The sequence below is a fragment of the Acartia tonsa genome, chromosome 2 (assembly GCF_053477335.1).
Source record: "Acartia tonsa isolate MP-2025a chromosome 2, ASM5347733v1, whole genome shotgun sequence".
NCBI classification, from domain to species: Eukaryota; Metazoa; Arthropoda; class Copepoda; order Calanoida; family Acartiidae; genus Acartia; species Acartia tonsa.
Genome location: NC_137261.1, coordinates 34,895,632 through 34,917,000, shown reverse-complemented (window position 1 = coordinate 34,917,000; position 21,369 = coordinate 34,895,632). Strand labels below are relative to the sequence as shown.

At 31.9% G+C, this 21,369-nt stretch overlaps 1 protein-coding gene across 3 annotated transcripts; it reads right to left on the bottom strand.

The window, feature by feature from the left end:
* Positions 1–2,495: 2,495 nt before the first annotated feature.
* Positions 2,496–21,369, bottom strand: LOC145312448 (esterase E4-like). Of its 3 annotated transcripts, none has more exons than XM_080151701.1 (19): positions 21,298–21,369; positions 20,769–20,838; positions 20,243–20,329; positions 19,755–19,859; positions 19,375–19,425; positions 15,794–15,897; positions 15,489–15,552; positions 14,773–14,882; positions 13,873–13,916; positions 7,787–7,865; positions 7,051–7,157; positions 5,751–5,833; positions 5,281–5,391; positions 4,851–5,040; positions 4,540–4,624; positions 4,040–4,151; positions 3,728–3,860; positions 3,062–3,206; positions 2,496–2,843 (listed from the first exon to the last, which is right to left on the bottom strand). In XM_080151701.1, exons 1-19 carry the CDS (start codon positions 21,306–21,308, stop codon positions 2,546–2,548), a joined length of 1,989 nt encoding a protein of 662 aa, XP_080007827.1. In that variant the 5' UTR covers positions 21,309–21,369; the 3' UTR covers positions 2,496–2,545. The 3 variants fall into 3 exon arrangements, with proteins under 3 accessions (XP_080007827.1, XP_080007828.1, XP_080007829.1); XM_080151702.1 differs by having other exon boundaries at positions 2,496–2,768; XM_080151703.1 differs by having other exon boundaries at positions 2,496–2,693.

Genomic DNA, 21,369 nt, shown 5'->3' with positions numbered 1-21,369 from the left:
ACTCTAGGTAAGTTGTACCTGTATGCATCTGCTGACACATTTTACAGCTGGTGCATCCTTTACAGACTGGCCTCAGACCAATCCCCAGGCATCTGTATACGTTATAAATTTAAAAACACTGCTGCTCTGATAGCAGATGTGATAGCGTATATTCCTTACATACATCATGCTGAATTTAATCTTTTTATTGATTCCTAGGACAACAAAGTACAGTGTTGTAATCTTAAGCATCTCTATATAAAGTTATAACAATGAATTTATATATATATCCTTCAATATAAATCATAATCCTGTATTTGCAACAAATTTACTGACAATTTTGTTCAGAATTTTAAATTGATATTCTTTTCATTTCTTTTTGATGGATGTTGGAACACAAAGGTGGCATTAAAGAAAAATTCAAGTATAACCACAAAATCCAATTATCCATAGATTTGTTTTGATGGATAATTTAAAAAACAAGGATGAAAACAACCATAAGTAGCGAAGCACAAAGAATCGTTGATGGAAATACGTACAAGTAGATTTAAAGTTCATTTATCAAAATCAAGAATATATTTATTGGAGAAAATAAACAAGAAACCTTGTTTTATTTTGTATAGTGATGATGGTTAAAGTAAATTACAAGCTAGATATTTTGATACGGCCACTGCAAAAAAAGTTTGAAATCGGACTAAAAATATGAGGAAAAAAGTCAACCATATGAAAATAGCTGAAAACCTGGTAAAAGGCAGTCTGACCACTATTGTATATTTTCTAAAAACGCCAGGAAATTTAATTTTAATATCTATATTCTTTTTAAATCAGACCACAAACAACAAAGATATGGGGAAAATGTGAAAAATATAAAAATAGTCAAAAACCTGCAAAAGGGCAATCTTACCGTCATTATTGTTTTATCAAACAACGAAAAATTTAATTTTGATATCTTTAACTGAAAATATTTTAAAATCGGACCATAAACACCAAAGATATGGGGAAAAATGTAAAAATATAAAAATAGCCAAAAACCTGCAAATAGACAGTCTGAACGTCATATTGTTTTCTTCAAACGACAAGAAATTTAATTTTGATTTTCACTGAAAAAAATTTAAAATCGGACCATAAACACAAAGATATGGGGGGAAATGTGGAAAATATTAAAATAGAATAAAACCTGCTAAAAAGCAGTCCGACCGCCATTGATGTTTTATAGTTTACTAGCGGCTTAGCCCCTAGCTTCTAGGGGCTTTGCCCCAAGAGGTTTGATCAAACCAATTTTTCTTATTTTTCTTATTTTATTTTTAAAAAAATTCAGGGGGGGGGGGAATTTTTTTTTTTAGGGGGGTTGTCGACTCACTATTTTAATTTTTGTCTTAAAAAAATGGGGACGGGGGATTTTTAATTTTTTGGGGGGGTTGAGGGTGTCCCACCCCCAAGAAAATAGTTATAAACCTTTCCGGGACCTAACAGACTAACAAACATCGTTCTACTTTGATTTATAGTTTGTGCTTATTAATGAGGGGAATGTTGTCAAAAAGTTTCAGCATTCTATCTTTTATAGGAGCTGAGTAAATCCCATTTCCCCCAACGCGTTACGGACTGACGGACGGACGGACTGCGGACAGACAAAGTGAATTATAGAGTAGCTTCGCTACTAACAAGTCAGTAGACTATGTTTGAAAGCAGCAGAGAATATCACACTTCCTCTTTACGAATCGATTGTAGCATTATAGATTGATTTAAAAATTCCTGATTCAAATAACAGCAGTGAAAATGGGATTTCCTCTAAAATAAAGATAATACCGACAATCATGGGCGTCCAAGCTTTTTATTTTGGGGGGGTAAATTTTTTTTATGGGGGGGGTAATTCGGTTTTTTTTTGGGGGGGGGGGTAAAATGGCGCGCGCCACAAATTTTTTTTACCCCCCCCAAAATTTTTACCCCGGGGGTAAAATTTGCTTGGGGGGGTAATTACCCCCCCTGAAATCTGTTGGCAGGGGTAAAATTTGTTTACCCCCCCCCCAAAAATTTACCCCCGGGGTAAAATTTCTTAAGTAAGTTAAATTTTATCACAAATTTAGTATTAAAAATGCGCGCGAAGCGCGCAAAATTTTTTTTTGTTAGAGATTTTCTATTTTGGGGGGGGGTATTTACCCCCCAAAAATTGTTTGGGGGGTAAATACCCCCTCCTAAATGGTTGGGGGTGCCTACGGCATCCCCAGGGTAGGGGTAAATTTTAAATGGGGGGGTAAAATGAAAAAAAATTTTGGGGTGCCTACGGCACCCCCAAATTCGTTTGGGGGGGGGGTAATCGCCCCATTACCCCCCCCCCCCTTGGACGCCTATGCCGACAATTACCAACAGACGGATAGAAACAAGTAACAGACTGGATAGTCACTAAATCTACACACTATGCACTATATTTGAGTAACTAATTTTTCAAACAGCAGTCATACAGATGTTCTGAAGTACAAAGTTAGATAAATTGTGGCTCGATACAAATTAACAAAACATTTTTACAAATCAAAATTTTATTTAGATATGATATAATTTGAATTTTTTTTTAATGATTATCAGGGGTGGCCCATGTCTTGACATAGTTGATAGCTGTTCTGGGGTAGGAGTCAAGCACCATGTAGTTCATGCTATCAACTGTCCAGGTGGGCCACTCGGGGACACCTTCTACCATGTGTTGTGGTGGAGTTGGGTTTCTAAAATAATTACTAATATTAATAGTTGGCCACTCGGGGACACCTTCTATCATGTGTTGTGGTGGAGTTGGGTTTCTAAAATAATTACTAATATTAATAGTTGGCCACTCGGGGAAACCTTCTATCATGTGTTGTTGTGGAGTTGGGTTTCTAAGATAATTATTCATATTAATAGTTGGCCACTCTGGTACACCTTATACAATTGTGTTTTGGTGGAGTTTGGATTAATTATAAAAATATATGATAATATTATTCAAGTTTCTTTTAGACTGGCCAACAAAGATAATAAAAAAATTGGTATGGCTCAGTAATAGTTTTTATCCACTGGATATTCTTCAGATTTAGAGTCATACTGGAAAAGGTCTTACCCATAGATTATAAAGTTAGCCCAAATGTTTGACATCTTGTAGGCCATATCCCAGTCATCTTCCTCAAAGGGAAAGAGGTCAGTGGAGAACAGGTACATCAGTTCATCACCATGGGTTACACCTCGAGCAATTGGAGGCTGTTCACCTGACAAATAATATTCTCTATAGGTAAAATGATCATATTTTCACCTTTCATTCAACTAGTGTTATTTTTATGAAAATGACAATATGACTTTTACGGGCGAATTTTACTGTCCCTGGAGTTCATATAGACATTCTACCATTTGATGGCTTTTAAGCTCTAATAGTCTTAGTTAATTTGTGATTAGTCTGTACTAAATAAAAGTGTTTAAACTTTATCGCCAAAAAGCTTCACCTATATGAGGAGATTTTTTGAAATTTATTTATAATTGTTAAATCTCTCAAGTTGCTTGCTTGTTGTCATGGATCGAGCTTTGCTCGCCACTAGCGCATAATTCAAAGACCTTTGTTAGCAAAAAACAGATAAAATAATTTATTAACAACCATTATATTTTTTTGTCTAATTCCTAATTTCTTAGGGTCTTTTAATAGATTATAAGCATTGATTAATTTCATTTAATCTTTAAGGCCTATAATGTAAGGGTAACATATTGTAAAGTACATTCCAGCTGAAAAATTCAATACCTGGGAATTGGAAGTTCCAAAGAGAAGGAGTCGAAAAGTATTCAAATGAATAAAACCAAGAGTCAACTCCTGCAAGTACTTCATTCTTCATGAACTCATGAGTGGCAGCCTTGATGAAAAATACTCCAACCAACTAAACATAAAAATTGATGTTAGAGCAAACTGAAATGATTAAAATAACATTATAATAACATAGGATTATAGAGAAATATCGATGAAAACCAAAATAGTTATACATTTCAAAAAGTGGTTTTAAAGTAAAAAGGAATACTTATTAAGTAATACTAGCAAATCTTCATAATAAACACTTACATTGACCATACCCTTCATCATGGTATCCCATGTTCCCATGCTAGAGTGATCAAAGAAAGTATACTCCAACATTTCATAAATATTTCCACTGTCATCCTGAAGTCCCAAAGATCTAGAAATTTAATATTTAATATATATTACTTTATATGAGCCTAAAAGATAAGATAAGCAGAAATTTGGAACCTAGTAATAGTGTCTGACTAATTATGATATAAAAAAAATTAGCCAATAAGAGGCCATTATTGGCCATTGGTAAAATTTATAGTGGCCTCTCATTGGCTATTTTTTTACGTCATAATCAGTCAGACACTATCACTAGGTTCGAAATTTGGCAATAATCATTTAAACATATTGTTACTTATTAAATTAAGTTTTTCTTTTGTTTTTTTTTCTTGAAATTTTATTGTTTGATGCTGTGCCAATCATGCACAAATCGTCCATATTGTTTTCCCCCCAAAAAATTCTAAAGACTGTTAGATAATCTATATTTGTATACTTACTGAAGAAGAGTGGTAATAAATCTGTGTTCCAAGAAGAATTCATCATTCAGAACATTGTTAGGCACAAAGTAGGTTCCATACATAACTGAAATTTTAAATAAAAGTAAAAATTATTCATTTATAATTTTTGACGATAAAGTTGTTAAGATTTGCTATTAAGCATTGTAATATTTTTATTTATTCCTTATTGATGAACTTTTCAATTTATGTTTGTATTTTATTGATCATATTATATATATAATAATATTTCTAATGTTACAACTGTAAAACTTTTAATGTTGTACTAGATAGTTATAAAACTATGAGATTACCTCCAAGAACAAAAGATCCTTCATGCTTATTTCCACCATAAATACCAGGCTTCTTGTTTGTTACTCCATTAGAAATAGCTTGAATCTGATACTCAAGAGGGTGTTGAGTGATAAATTTTTGTGAACCATGGGTTTGTGCACAAGGAGCTGAACCACCAAAACCAAGTTGACCCATTGCACGCTCTGCTTTCTAGTAAAAAAATCATAGGATATGAATAAATTTTATCTTTAACACTGTGCGACAAAATTAGCCTCAATAAAAAAAAGTTTAGCTTCATGTCCTAGTGACATTGAAAATCTTTAGTTAATTAATTTCAATTTGGATATTTGTGTAGCTGTTCTTGAAGAAACACAAATCTTTAGCATTGGGTTTTTGTAAATTTACAAATTACCAATATGAAGAAATACATGGTAAATTATTTGCACTTACATAGTAAGCTTGATGGGCTATAACAAGATCTTGGGGAGTAATTGTATTTCTGAGACAGTTAACCAGTTCATCTGTGTTCTCTGTAGGACATCCAGCGAGAGTAGCAATATCCTACAAAAACAAATTTATAAATTAAAAACAGCATACAACGGTTGTAAAACTAAGCCATCTGAAACAAATAATTGTACATTTTGTTTATTTAATATCCCCTTATCCTATTACATAAAAAGTTTTGGTTTGTCAATTAAGTTCCCACCAACCACTTCACCATTTAGATTTTTCATTTGGGGAAAAATTACATACATTTTATAAGCTTTATTTAGAATTACGTTAACTTACTAGTTGTTAAGTTAATTTAAAAATGCAAAGCCTAAATTTCAAGAAAAAAACTTTTCTATTTCTCCGTATGTAAACAGTAGTCCTTATTAGAAGGACAACTACTTTTTATAATCATTAGGCGTTAATTTTACCTTGGCGTGTTTTTCAGGGTTAGAATCAAAAGCCCAGCTAGCCAGAGCACTTCCAGACTCAGCAATACTCTGATGGAAATAGGCTAAAATATACATAATATATAGTATTTGTAATTTTATTAGATATCATATTGTACAAAAATTTTATTTTAAAGTAAAGCACTATGTCCAGTTAGATCATATTCTTTTTTCACTCTAAAAACCTAACTTGTAGTTTTCATAACATATATATATACTAGCGGCTTCGCCCCTAGCCTCTAGGGGCTTTGCCCCAAGAGGTGATACAAAACAATTAAGGTGTGAAATTCGTAAAAGGACCAAGGAAATCTCCTGCAAAAAAAAGGACCAGGGAAATTTTCTGCAATAAAAAAAAGGACCAAGGAAACTTCTGCAATAAAAAAAAGGGGGGGATTTTTTGTTTTTTGGGGGGTTGGAGGTGTCCCACCCCCCAAGAAAATAGCCTAAAACCACCACAGGACCAGTAGGTATATACCCTGAAGAGTAGAATCCAATCGGTTCAGTGGTTACCAAGATCTTAATCTTCAGACGGATGGACAGATGGACGGACTGACTTTACTGGGTTAGGTTGTTATTGAAATCTAAAGCTTCAGACAAAAAAAGAACATACTACTTTATATAATACTAGTGGCTTCGCCCCTAGCCTCTAGGGGCTTTATTTCTGAAGGTTCAGGGGGGAGAATTTTAAAAATTTTGTTTACATATTTTCAGATATTTTTTGTATTGTATAACATTTTATTACTTTTTATATCATTTTATAACTCTTTATAACATTTTATAACTCTTTATAACTTTTAATATTGATTTATATTATTTAAAACCTTTGAAATTTTTCTTTTTTTTATTGTTTTTTAAAATTTCTTTGCCATTAGTCTTTTTGGGGCTTCTCCCCCACAGGAGAAGGAAGTTTTCATAATCTTTTTGAATTTGATAAAACAAAGTTTAAAAGAAGAAAAGAAATGTAAAAAGAAGAAAAATAATTGAAAATATAAAGAAAATATAAAAAAGTATAAAAAAATATAAAATTAATAAAGATATATAAAAATATATAAAAACATAAAAAACATTAAAATTAGAAAAAAATATGAAAATTTTTATTTTTGGGGGGGTTGGGGGTGTCCCACCCCCCAAGAAAATAGCTTAAAACCACCACAGGACCAATAGGTATATACCCTGAAGAGTAGAATCCAATCGGTTCAGTGGTTACCGAGATCTTAAGCTTCAGACGGACGGAAAGACATCAAGCTACTTTGTATTATAGAAGAGGTTTTAATTTTCTTACGTTCAGATAGAGGTGAAATTCTGTGATATGTGACAGAGGCGCTGCCAGCTGATTCTCCAACAATTGTCACACGGTTAGGGTCACCACCAAAGGCAGAAATATGTTCCCTAAAATGGTATTCAAATTATTTTTGTTTAATCTAATCTAAATTCCTTTTTTTATAGGAATTATTTATTAAACTAAATTTCTTCTTTGTTTTTAAGATACTTTGGTTTCACTTTCTCTCCTTATTTTTTTCATAAAGTTCTTCTATAATTAGTTTCAATCCGAATGTACATGCCAATTTTTTTATCAAACATTTTATATTTCTTTTGAAAAAATGGTTCCAAGGACCATTAGGCAATATGTTTTAAGGAAACTTTCTCTATAATACATATTTGCAGCGAGCTAAAATATCTTTACCCTGCATCCAAACCCTTTACCCCATCCCTTCTCCTCCTACTAGATGAAGGAAGTGAAGAATAATGAGGTGTATATCCATTATTAACTCGCGATCGTGTCTCAACGAGGTAATGGTAATAAATATCCATTATTACAAAATTTTCATTTTAAATGGAAACCTGAATTTTATATAAGCATTTTTTAGAATTTTCGAATTTGATTTTTTAATGAGATAAAACTTGCACTCCCATTTCTTTTAAATTTTCTGGATATATCTTGTTTTCACGAAATTTTAGCTATAAGTCTAATTTTGAATTAATTGCACATTGCCCCATCCCTATATCCATGTACTTACTTGACCCATTTGAGAGCAAGAACTTGATCCAGCATACCCATGTTACCAGCAATATTATCATCAGGTAGACACATGAATCCTAAACAGCAGTACAAGTGTGCCATTTTTTGTATGGTCAAAAAGTTAAATGTTTAGGGGAAGCAGCTTATAGTGCCTAATAAAAAGACGTCATACAAGACAAATGATCAATGATAGGCCAGTATACATTGTAATTGACCAATGGTAAAATGTATACTGGTCTATCATTGGCCATTTGAATTATATGACGTTATTTTTATTAAACACTATAAGATGATTCTCTTAAGGTATTGAAAAAAACCTTGCCTTAATAATAATAGATCTGCAAAAAAACACAAAATCTTATGTGATGTATTTTTTAGACGAAGAATTTCTACCCTTAGGATGAAATTCGGAGAGCTCCTTCGTTATTTCTTTAATTTAGACATTTAAAATTGTTTTCTCGTATTCATTCGAATCCGGTGGATAGGAACCGGTTCTCATCCATACGAAAAAACTATCCAGCTTTCTACGAATATAAAAATGTACAATCATAAGATTGAAACCATTTATTTTAGCCCGTGCCTTCGGCACCTCGGGGCTAAAAAAACTGGTTTTAATCTTATAATTGTACATTCTATATCCGCGGAAAGCCGTTTATAATACGATGCGAGAAATAACTATTATCGAATTCACACATGGAATGGTGAGCTACAAAAAGTATAATTTAGAAAGCACAGAAACTCTATAATCTTTCTTAGATAGTCGACATGTCTATATAATCATACTGAATTTTAGATTTAAAATGAATATTGCTTTGATGGATGTTGTTAATTAATGTTTGTTTTTATTCTAAACAAAACAATCTTTTTGTCGCTAATTTATTAGAGATATAAATATTCAAGTTCAATTTAAAATCATAACATTAAACATCAACATTTTTTTGATTTACGCGAATGTTATTGGAAATAGACGGTTATTTTAGATTTTGTTTAGTTAAAAGGGCCTTTAGGGGATTAGCCGCTAGTTACGTTCCTATTATATAAGAATTTTAGTCTCTAGTTCTCTAATTCGGGATGGTTTTCAAAGGTTAGGGTTGGTTTTAGCCTAATTTATTTTAAATTAAAGTCTTGGGATGGTTTTGTGCTACTTTTCAGCGCCACCCATCTATGAATCCAGAGTCCCTAGATGCTAGAGGTGCACTCTTTATAATAGTATATTTTTTTTCAAGAATATTAAGTGATTTAAGCCTTTGATCCGAAAAGCATTGTGTAGACATCTGTGTTATTAGTAGCGAAGCTTCTCTATAATTCCAAATTCCTAGATTTTTAGGTTTATGTGATTTTTTCGATTCCTGTTCAGGATTGACGGCTGAATTATCAGGGATTGAATATGCTTATATTCTACATATATCTCCATCAAGCTTCATTAAGATTTGTCTATTACTTATGGATGTTGTCATCATCATTTTAGTTATATTTACTTTGATAGGTATATATCTCGAATTGAGTATTTCTCCTAAAAATATTTATTTGCCATGTAATTGCAATGTGACCATTATTTATGTTGATATTATAACAACAACAAAAACTGTAGAGTTGGCGAACCATGAAAAATGTAGTTACTCACGTAAATTCTACTTTCCCCCTAATTTCCCTTGTCAAATTAAGGTTGAAGGAAGGGGGATGGGGGGAGTTTGGGGGCAAGATTAATGTTCTCTAAAAATAAAATAGTCTGGTTTTCTCTTTTATCGTTTCCTCAAATCATCATTTGCTAGGTGTAGGTATTACTTTGTATACTTTAAGTTTACACAGCCTACGTACGTATTCGTCTGATTTTGGGTTATCACTCATTCCCTCGAATGCTTGCTCTTTACTTATTAAAAGAAATATAAAAATAATCAATATGAAAATTTACTAGAACAAAAAGTCATTAAAAATGACAATAAACTGTTAATAATATCAACAATACTAGTGGATGCGCCCCTAAACTCAAGGGCTTTCTATCTAAATGGGTAAAAAATGAAAAATAGCCAAAGACAATCTAAAGACTAAAACTATCCCGATCCTTAAACATCTAGGAATCTATCTAGCACCGTAATTAATAGACAAATCTTAATGAAACTTGATGGAGATATGTAGAACATGAGCATATTCAATCCCTGATAATTTCAGCCGTCAATCCTGAACGGAAATCGAAAAAATCTAGCACCCCAATAAATAAACAAATCTCAATTAAACTTGGTGAGACCATGTAGAATGTATAATTAATTATTCCCTGAAAATTTCAGCCCTCTATCTTGAAAAGGTGATGAGAAAATCACAAAAATTGAAAATCTAGGAATCTAGCACCACAAATAACAGACAGATGGACAAAACAATGTATAGATTAGACAGGCAAATATCGTAGAAATCTTCACTAAAAATTTAAGCTGTCTATCTTGAATAGAGGCCGAGAAAATCACGTTTCCCCCTTTCCGTGTCTGACGGACAGACGGACAGACAGACAGACGGGCGGACATTTGGAATATTTATTACAAAAAATAGTATATTTCCCACTTTCGGACAACGTAACGCAGAAAAATAATATGTGAACTAATAAATCTTTATTGAATAATTAATTTGGATTTAGCTATATCTGCAAACGTAATTGAACACCATGATTTGCATCCCCCTTTACTTCTCCCGTCTCATTTTGCAACAAAAACTCTGTGCGTGGTGAAACTTTTCCGGTTGAATCTGAAAAGTTTCTATTTTTTTGTTGAATACTGCGCCCCTAGCATGTGAGTTTCTTTATTTGAAAAGGTTAGTAGGGGGCTGAAATATTGCGAAAAACCATCCAAGACCTTAATTTTCTAAATAAAATAGCCTAAAACTATCTCGCACACAAAACCACAAGTATAAACCATAGTATTATTATATAGATAATAGATAATATTTTTTTAATAGACTCAATTTAAACAAGTATTCAAAGGATTAGCGACACCCAATTGACGATAAAAAAAAACTAGTATGACAACATCCGTAAAGGAACCCTGCAAGAAATAACACGCTTTAACTGCTGAAAGACTGCCGCAAGCAGAATCAATACCCCAAATTTGGAGCCTTCAGCTTCAATAACAAAAAAGTTCTAGGCATTTCAAAATTACATTTTATCTACAATGAAAATTTTGAAAGATTTCCATTGATTATAAAAGAAATTACAATATTAAATTACATCGCCTAGATGCAAAATTATAAACTTATCTTTGTCAGAAACTTAGATTGCCGGTAACAGATTACTTTTTTACAATAGAAACACCACTTTTCATAGTCAAAATCTCTGAAAAAATTCAGTTTGATATGCGTTTGTAAGCGTAAAATCATAAAACAAATTAAACTAAATTAAGCTCAGCTGTGATTGGTTGTTGAGCTGATTCAGCCTTCTGATGGGCTGGAAATACTACAATACTCTTGGTACGACATAAGTTAATCTTAATTTTTTTTAATGATTTTGCGGCTGCCTATAAAAATAGGTATTTTTATTTTAAAAATATAATTAGTTACTGGCAACCTAAATTTATGACAAAAATAATCTTATAATTTTGTTTCTCATATTCATTCGAATCCGGTGGATAGGAACCGGTTCTCATCCATAAAAGATTAAAACCAGTTTTTTTTAGCCGGTGCCTTCGGCACCTCAGGGCTAAAAAAACTAGTTTTAATCTTATAATTGTACATTCTATATCCGCGGAAAGCCGCTTATAATATGATGCGAGAAATAACTTTTCTAGGCTACGTAGTTTAATTTCAAAGTTTTTAACATGAGAATTGAAAATTTTTCAAATTTTCATTGTACATAAAATTTCATTATAAAATGCCAACAACTTGTTTCTTATTAAAGCGGAAGGCTTCAAATTTGGAGTATTGGATCTACTTGTGGCAGTCTTTCAGCAGTTAAAGCGTGGTATTTCTTGCAGGGTTCCTTTAAGCAGCGAAGCTTACAAACATTAGAAGATGTTTTAAAAAATAAAAAGAATAACAAAATGATATTTTGAGTGGAAGCTTATAAATCAGATAGTTCATCTGAAATATTTCCAGAAGCACATTCAACATTTCAATAACCTGCCGCTTTATCTATAATTAAACAACCTTAGAAAAACCAGAACATTAGTTCTGATGTAAATATTCTAAACATCTTTAAAATATGTACAAAACGCTAAAATATATATAAAAAAAAGATTGTCTCACAAATACCTTATACAGACGGGAAATTTAACTTTGATACTATTATCCAGAATTTTTTTTATAGTCTGACCAAAAACATCAAAATACGTGAAAATGTGTTTTTAACAAGGATGACAACATCCATAAAAGCGAAGCTCTGAAACGGTAGGACAAACGGACATTAACACTTGTGTAATGTCAGAACTGAATAATCAGAATGCGAATGTATAAGAGTCAAAGCAAAATTGTAAGTAAATTTGTTGAAAAACTGCTTGATACAGGATAATGATTATGGACATACTTACATTTTTAGGACTTGATTAGAGAGTTGCTTCGCTTATAATATTGTACTTTGTTGTCCCAGGAATCAGTATACCAAAAATCAGACCAATCAAATAATTAGGTCACATACAAATTTGTTGTTAAAAATGTAAAAAAAATCATTATGTTTAAAATGGACGTACGGACATTCTGGTAATGATTATAGAGTTGCTACGCTTTTTAACTCGTACCTAACTATTACAGGAATCACCATGCAAAATTTGAAATCGATAGGACAATTCTAACATGCCTAAATTAACGAAAAAAACTATTTAAAAAAGTAAAAAAATCAACATGTTTAAAATGGACGTACGGACATTTTGGTAATGATTATAGAGTTGCTACGCTTTCTAAATCGTACCTAACTACTAAAGGAATCACCATGCAAAATTTGAAATCGATAGGACAATTCTAACATGTCTAAATTAACGAAAAAAGCTATCCGTTACGGACCGACCCTAATTATAGAAAAGCTTCGCTTTTAAAAAGTGAAAAGTAAAGCTACTTGTCAAGTTGTCCTTTCATCTGTAGACATAAAAATCTCGTGGACCAACGAGCAATTTAATTTGTATACTATTAATTAAGCAAAAACACGAAGGAAATATTTTTAAAAGTTATTTATCTACAGACGCAAGAATCCCTTAAAATTTGATATCGTTATCTAAACAAATTTAAAATCGAACTAAAAATACTGAAGATATGGGGGGGAAAAGGCAAAGCGCTGGTAAAAAGCAGTCCAACCACAATGGGTGTTTTTGAGTTTCAGTGTTCTAGCTTAAAATCACATTCCTCATTTCGTATCTTGCGGACGGGCGGACAGACGGATTGACATTTGAATTTATAGAGTAGCCTTGCTACTAATTAGCTGGTTGGACTCGAAGGGGAATGCATAAAATGCCGTGTCTGTCTGGGAATGTAAAATTCTGAGAGATTCATACTTACTTTCACACAGTTTAATGCGCGCACCTTATTTAAATAAATTGCATAACCAATAAAAACAATTTAACATTTTCTTAACCCCGTAAAAGGGGCGTGCGGCAGGAGGGTAATGATAACGGATAATGATAACCCTCCGGTGAAAATAAGGAGGCGTGCACTAAGAGATATAAGTTTTCCGGAATTTTAATGTAGGGAGGAGATTTGAAATCTGCATCAAATTTAAGGATTTTTTATAAAATTCGTTTTTTGTATAATTCTTTATCTAAAAGCGGAAATACAAATTAAGTTAATTAATTTTGGCATCTGTGATTGGTGGATTTAAAAAATCTGCGCTCTGATTGGATGTCGTACATCATTCAACCAATTAGAGCGCAGGTAGTTTAAAATCCACCTATCCTATTGGTCAAAATTAATTAACTTAAAATATATTTTCGCTTTTAGATAAAGAATTTTACAAAAAACGAATTTTATAAAAAATCCTTAAAATTTGATGCAGATTTCAAATCTACTCCCTACATTAAAATTCCGGAAAACTTATATCTCTTAGCGTGCACCCCAAAATATCGTTAAATACTCCTTTCCAAAATGTTAATTGAGATATCTGAAACATAATTGCATATTTACCTAGAGGACCAAGTCGATACTGGACTTCAACAAGAACTATATCTCTAAAATAATATATGTATCATTAGAAATACACTTCCTATAGCAAGGTTTTAGTAGCGAAGCTTCTCTATAATTCCAAATGTCCGTACATTGTTTTGTCCATCTGTCTGTTATTTGGGGTACTAAATCGATTCCTTGATTTTCAAGTTTTCTTAAGTTTTGCAATTTACAGGGATTAATTAATATTACATTTCATATATTTTCACCGAGTTTCATTCAGATTTGTGTATTAATTGGGGTGCTAGATCGATTCCTAGATTTTTAGGTTTTTGTGATTTTATCTATTCCTATTCAGGATTGACAGCTGAAATTTTCAGGAATTGAATATATTCATATTCTACATATTTCCATCAAGTTTCATTAAGATTTGCCTATTGATTGTTGTGCTAGATCGATTCCTAGATTTAAGGCTTTCGTGATTTAAAGGTTGCGTGATTTAAAAAGTTTCGTGATTTCTATATTTTATCAAGATTAATGATTTTTGTATGACACTGCTCTATAGTACATTTTTTCCAGATATCTATTCATAATTTTTGAGCTTCGCTACTTATGGATGGTGTCATCCTTGTTTTATTCCTCAATACTTATAAATTTAAGTATGATAAGAAAAATGAAGAAAGGGAAAATTAATATGATTAACCCAGGAACAAGAAATGGTTCATCTGAATGATTTTGCCTTCTTTTGGCCCATTTATCCCCATTCAAATATTACAAATTCTTTTGAATATTGTATTATATTCTTAAATTGAAACAGATAAAAACGACAATCAACGATGTAGAGCTGTGGTTTTATCGGGTGGCTTCTCTATGGCTCTAGCTCCAACATAAATAGGCGGCTACAACAAATGTTAGCTGTACCTGTCAAGTAAAAATTTTGGTCCATATGCAACATATCCACCCAACATGAAAGAACCACCGTGATAGAAAACCATAACTGGTAGGTTAGGGTTGTTACCGTCCTTGGGAAGCTAAACAAAATATATAAAAAATTATATAAATTGTACCAAATAAAAAATAATTAATTATTAAAGAAATAAGAAAGATTAAATCATAAATAATTTATTTGAATGTTTATTTCAATGCCAATATAGATAAAAAAAATTTAGATAGTGTTTTAAAAGTTAATTTTATTAGGACTGATGATCAAATGCAGAGATATAAAAAAAGAATTGAGAAAACAGTAATGTTGACTTGTTACACCAAATTTTCACACAAAACTTGAGTTGGTCAAATGTGAAAATTTATGAGAAGCTTGTTTAGATTTTGTTAGTGTCAATTAATATTTAGGGGATGTAGAATATTGGGTATGATATGATCTGTATAAATTACTCTATACTATTATCAGACACGCTATTATTTTACAGAGACATACAGAAATCCTTTTACTCTTACATAAGGATAACACTTTTTTGTTTGTGCAACTATCTAAAAGTACCATTTTATTGTGAACATGCTTGGGGAATGTCCACAAGCACATTTATTATTGCTAGCCATAAATTCATTTATATGGAGGGGTTTTATTGTCTATTTATCATGTTTTGTTTCTTGTCCATGTTGAATAAGAATTTATTTACCTGGGGTGAAAAAACAGCTAGAGAAAGACAATCCTCTGATCCAATAGTATCCAAAAGCCCACGACTAAAAGTGTACATGAATCATTTGAAGGTATAAGATAATACACTGGTTTAAATAATTATTATCTTTTTATCTGGCAAAAAAAATATTTTAGTATTCGAACTGACGAAAACGCGAAATTTTTTATATATTTTTGTTATGCCTTCAAGGGATGGTAAACTCCATGTGCATAATTTGTTAGTTTTTAGTAGTGTAAGATTTGTTGTAGGACTTATTGAAATATTATCTTCATAATTCAACTCACTCTTTAGGAATAGAATCTGGGTAAATCTTTTCCACGATTTCCAGGTAGGGATTCTTTACAGTTTCTCCTGATTCAGTGGAGCCCATACCAGGCTGCATACACATCTATATATATTATACAGTTTTATTAAAATGTATACGTATCTAATACACGTTCACAAGTTATTTGTTCAGACTTTCTGTGGTTGGTATCAGGAATAAGGTATAACCAACAAGCGATATAAATCTAAAATAATATTTGGGTGGCAAATGGAGAGGTCGTCAATTTTACAATGTGTTGCCCCCCAACGACACCTGAAAAACACCAAAAGGTTTCGTGATTTTTTCCGAATTAATTTCGTTATTGGTAGAAGATGGGTTGGTATACCAAAGTTGCCGCAATAGATGATTTAATATAGTTTTTATTTGGCTTAGTGACATTTTAGAGAATATTTTGGGCCTCAAATGGGAAATTTTAATTTGATTTATCTGTTAAAGAATAACTTGTGCATATTTATTTAAAAAGAAATTAAAATGTATGCATAAATATTACCCCGTCCCGGATTTGAAAAATTTTGTTAAAATTTTTGCCCCCAGCCAAAATATGGTTGATTTATGCATAAAAATGACCCATGCAAAATATTTTTTCTGTAATGCAAAAATTGCGACGGTACAAGCACTGCAAAGTTTTTAAAATCTGCAAATAACCCTGTTTTTATGGCTTTTTTGGGGCTTTTGTACCATCCCAATTTTAAAGATTTTTACAAAATTTTAATTCGAGTGTGTTGGTATATACCTGAAATTTACCAAAAGAAATGGGGGCAGTCTCAATTATGACATATGAAGGTTTAGCAAGTAATCTTCCAATTACAAAACTGTCAAATTGCATACATATATAATAGGATTGGGCTGGATACTTTTTTTGGACGGATACTGGATATCTGGCTGATTTATAATGCCGGATATCCGGCAAATATATGTTATTTGGCCGGATATCCAGTTATTTGACCGGATATCCGGTTATTTGGCCGGATATCCGGTTATTCGGCAAGATATCCGGTTATTCGGCCGATGTTCTTTTATTCGGCCAGATATCCGGTAATTTGCCATTTAACGATTATCTGTCATTAGAAATCAACCGGATATCCGGTATCCAGCCAAAAAAGTATCGGCCCAACCCTATTATAATATATATGTATGCAATTGTTTCTTCTTTACAGTAAAGTTTCTGATAGATCCAGGGAATAATTCAGTTATTACCACTTAAATAAAATTAGAGGATCGACCCTTCTCTCAGGTGCCCAAGAGTCCTTTAGGAGCGTTTCTTCTTGTGAAAATTAGATAATTTTTAACATTATCTTTTTATGTGTCATTATTCATTGTTTATCTCTGTTAATTTTGTATTGACTTAATGGAAAAAGATGTCTCAGCTTATAAAAGATGTTCGGTGCTTTCCCTCAAAGTGTCTTTTGATCACTGACAACCCCTTCCTCCTTATATTAACTTGCAAGGGTCCCTGGTACCCAATATAAACTATCCTAACCTGACCTTATATAATTAAGAAACAAACTAGAAAGTATCCCTTCCTTTTTTCAAGGTCGGGAGATGGGGGGTGCTCGACTTGGCACCTTGGAAACTGGCAATAATTTGCATTAAACTCACGTCTTTAATATATCAAAAACTAAAGCTATAAAGCAGAAGTACCGATTGCAGAGTTGCTACACTTTCTAAACCCTTTTTGTCACAGGAATCATCAAACAAAGTTTTCAATCAAAAAATTTCAACTTGCTTAGATTAAATAAAAGAGCTAACCTTTACGGAGTTCGTTCATACTCATAAAGATTTGCATTTAATAAGTATCAGAAATAGATTGGACAAAATAGGCCATTTAATACACTAGTCCTAAAAGTTTGAAAATAACCTTTTCTTATTCGTTGACTTAATAACTTTGGGGACTTTCAATAAATTTTGATGGATTTGTTTATTAATTTGAGTGTTCAATCGTTTCTACCACTAATTTTAATCTACAGACGGGTTAATTTTGTGTATTATTAGTGGGGATGTACATCCATTCATTAGCCATAGTCTTATCCCTTAGATACTTCAGTAACATGTTATTTCTTGTTATGTAATAAAAATGAAAGTGTTATTATTTGGGTACAGGGATCTAGAGGGATAAGACAATGGCTTTTTAATTTATTTGTATATCCCATGATGATACACAAACTGACCCTTTTTTGTTGAAAACATAGTGGTTAAAACGTTTGATCACTAAACCTAATGAACCAACCAATTAAAATTCAATAAAAGTCTCCAAAGTTGTTGGGCCAAGAAATAAAAAAATGTTATTATAAACCTTCCGGGACTAGTGTATTAAACAGCCCAATGTCCCCTCCCTCCCTAGTTATTATTAGACTTGTGATACACCCTTGTACAGTTCAGGGAGGGAGGGGACATTGAGCTGTTTATTAAATTAGTCCCCAAATTGTTATAATGGTGTTTTATTACATTTGGGTTAAAACATTGGGGAAATTCAGTAAATTTTATTTGGTTGATTTATTAAGTTGAGTGTTTAAAAGTTTCAACTTCTAGTCTTAATCTACAGGAGACCCTTACTGTTGATCACAATAGGTGGTTGGAACATCTTATTAAACCAATTAAAATTTCAAACAATCTAAAAAGTTGTTGAGCAAACAAATGAAAAAGTTTTAAAACTTCGGGGACTAATGTAATTAATAGCCCATTGTGCTCTGCCTCCCTAGTTATTATAAGACTTTTGGTACACTCTGGTATAATTCAGAGAGGGAGGGGAAATTGCACTTTTTATTTCACTTGTCCCCAAAGTTTTATAATTGTTTTTCTTATTCATTAGGTTAACAACTTTTGAGAATTTTATTGAATTTTGATTGGTTGGTTTATTAAGTTAAGTGTATAAACGTTTCAACCGCTAAGTTTAATCTACAGAAGAGATAGTTTTGTGTATCAAACAAATTTCATACTTATATAATAGAGGTAGGCCGGATACTTTTTTGGCCGGATACCGGATATCTGGATGATTTAAAATGCAACATATTTGGTATCCAGCAAATTTCCGGATATCCGGCCGAATAACCAGATATCCGGCCAAATTACCGGATATTTGCTAGATATCTGGCCACATACCGGATATCCGGCATTATAAATCAGCCAGATATCAAATATCCATCCAAAAAAGTATCCGGCCCAACCCTATTATATATGTATGCAATTTGACAATTTTGTATTTGGAAGATTACTTGCTACACCTTCATATGTTATGAATGAGACTGCCCCCATTTTTTTTGGTAAATTTCAGGTATATATCAACACACTCGAATTGAAATTTTGTAAAAATCTTTAAAATTGGTATGGTACAAAAGCCCCAAAAAAGCCATAAAAACAGGGTTTTTTGCAGATTTTAAAAACTTTGCAGTGCTTGTACCATCGCAATTTTTGCATTACAGAAAAAATATTTTGCATGGGTCATTTTTATGCATAAATCAACCATATTTTGGCTGGGGGCAAAAATTTTAACAAAATTTTTCAAATCCGGAACGGGGTAATAAATATATATAAACTATTTACCATGTTTAAAACATTCAGGTTGTAGTGCATATATGAGGCATCAAAGGCATCCTGAATTAAAGTCTTAATTATATGAAATATTTAAAAATATTTATGACAAAGTACCTACATATGAACCATTCAGAATAAGTTTCAAAGACTATAGAGATATTATCATATTTTTTGTGTAAGTTTATGAGTGTATGTCCCTTACGATTTTGGCTAAACCAACCTATCAATTTACATGAAGTGTAGCAATGTTTTAAAAATTATGGGAGGGACCTTTGACCATCTTTAAGGGCTTCGAAGCAAGTAGCTAATTAGAAATTGTGTTTGATACAGACTTACTGACAGAGTAAAGGAAGCAAAGTGTAACAGATCACGGTAAAGTGAAAACTTACCTTTCCATCATTGAGTTGAGCTTTAGGCACTGGAGGTTGGAATCTGTTAGATCCTGCGGTACTTTCAGCATAAGGAATACCATAGAAGGCGAAGATATCACGGCCCTAAATATTATGATTTTAAAAAACCTTTATGTCTGTACCTTCTTCGTAGAGATTATTAGTAGCTAATTTCTCTTACATAATATAAGTCTTCATTAGTGTTTTTTTCTCATGCTTATAATTCATTTTAATTATATTAAAGAATTAAAAGTATCTATTTCACAGTTATATGATGATAATCAAGACTATCCCTTCTGTAGATTAAAAATATTGGTTGAAACGTTTGAATTTTACTAGTTTTGAATTGTACAACCAATCAAAATTCAGTAAAAGTATCTAAACATTTTGAACCAACGAATAAGAAAATTTTGAATACCAGTGTAATCCCATTGCTCCTTCCTATCTTGATGTAAACATCATTGTTCAACTACAGAATGAACACTTACATTGAAATCACTCTGTTTCTTTGATCCTTGAAGTTTTCCTACTCCTGGAACTTGAACACAGGGACCAGTCAGACAATCAAATATATCCTAAAATTAGAAAATTGGTAAACTTGAGTCTTGTGACTGTTTTTCGTGAATAGACATATGTATATTCCGCACAGAATGACTTCAATTTATATTTTACTATTTTTAGCCACATAAAAAAGTTAGGAGGTTTTTTTTATAAAATCGGTGTTGTCACTCTAGAAAAGGTAATGTTTATTTCATTTTCCTCTCTTATCACATAATGATATTATCTTGGCCAATGTGATTTTGATATAATTGATCTGGACCATTGGGTATATTCCCTGAAGAGTAGAGGGCAATTGGTTCAGCAGTTACTAACATCTAAAGCTTTAGGAAGAGAGACACACATCATTCTTTGTATTCTAGATTAACACAATATGTATACCAAAAATAAAATACAAATAATATATACATTAATTTATACGCTCAAACTGACACAGAATATTAAACAATTCTTTACCTTTTCAGTTGAATTGGCTTGGTGTGCACTTGACACTGACAACACCAGAACAAAACACAACGTTATTAACCTAAATAATAAAATTTCAATAAAAACATTAGATTTTTTTTCTTGTAATAACCCTTCCTTCATTTAGCAGATGAATTAAGTGTTGAAAATTTCCCAGAACCTCTGCGTGCTTGCAACAGATAAATTCTTCTGTGAATAACATTGATTAATTGATTATTTATATTTTTAAATAAATTTTATACCTAATCAATTATACAATGCAAGGGTGGGTCAATTTCGGAATTGGAATGTGCTACCAACATTTACTTTTTAAACGTTATATAAGGAACCCCATCCTAAAAAACTATTTCCGCCCTTCATAAAAATTTTGTTTTCATTTTCGTTTATTTTTTTATATAATGTTAAAATATTAAACAGTAGGTGTATGTAGCACATTTAAAATATAAAAATCATTGAAGACCGAACCACTCTTTAATTTACATATTAAAAAATTATTTCTTAATTATCACAAAATAATTGCCTCAAAAACATCTTGTAGGTTATGGCAAACTGCAGCCAAGCTTGATTAATAATTATATTTTATATAAGATTA

What these genes read in the sequence shown, in the direction of transcription:
- LOC145312448 (XM_080151701.1), bottom strand. An exon ending in CTTGCTCTCAAATGGGTCAA is followed by an intron (nt 7,158 to 7,786) that starts GTAAGTACATGG and finishes ATACCATTTTAG; the next exon opens with GGAACATATTTCTGCCTTTG. An exon ending in TAGCCCATCAAGCTTACTAT is followed by an intron (nt 5,041 to 5,280) that starts GTAAGTGCAAAT and finishes TTTTTTTACTAG; the next exon opens with AAAGCAGAGCGTGCAATGGG.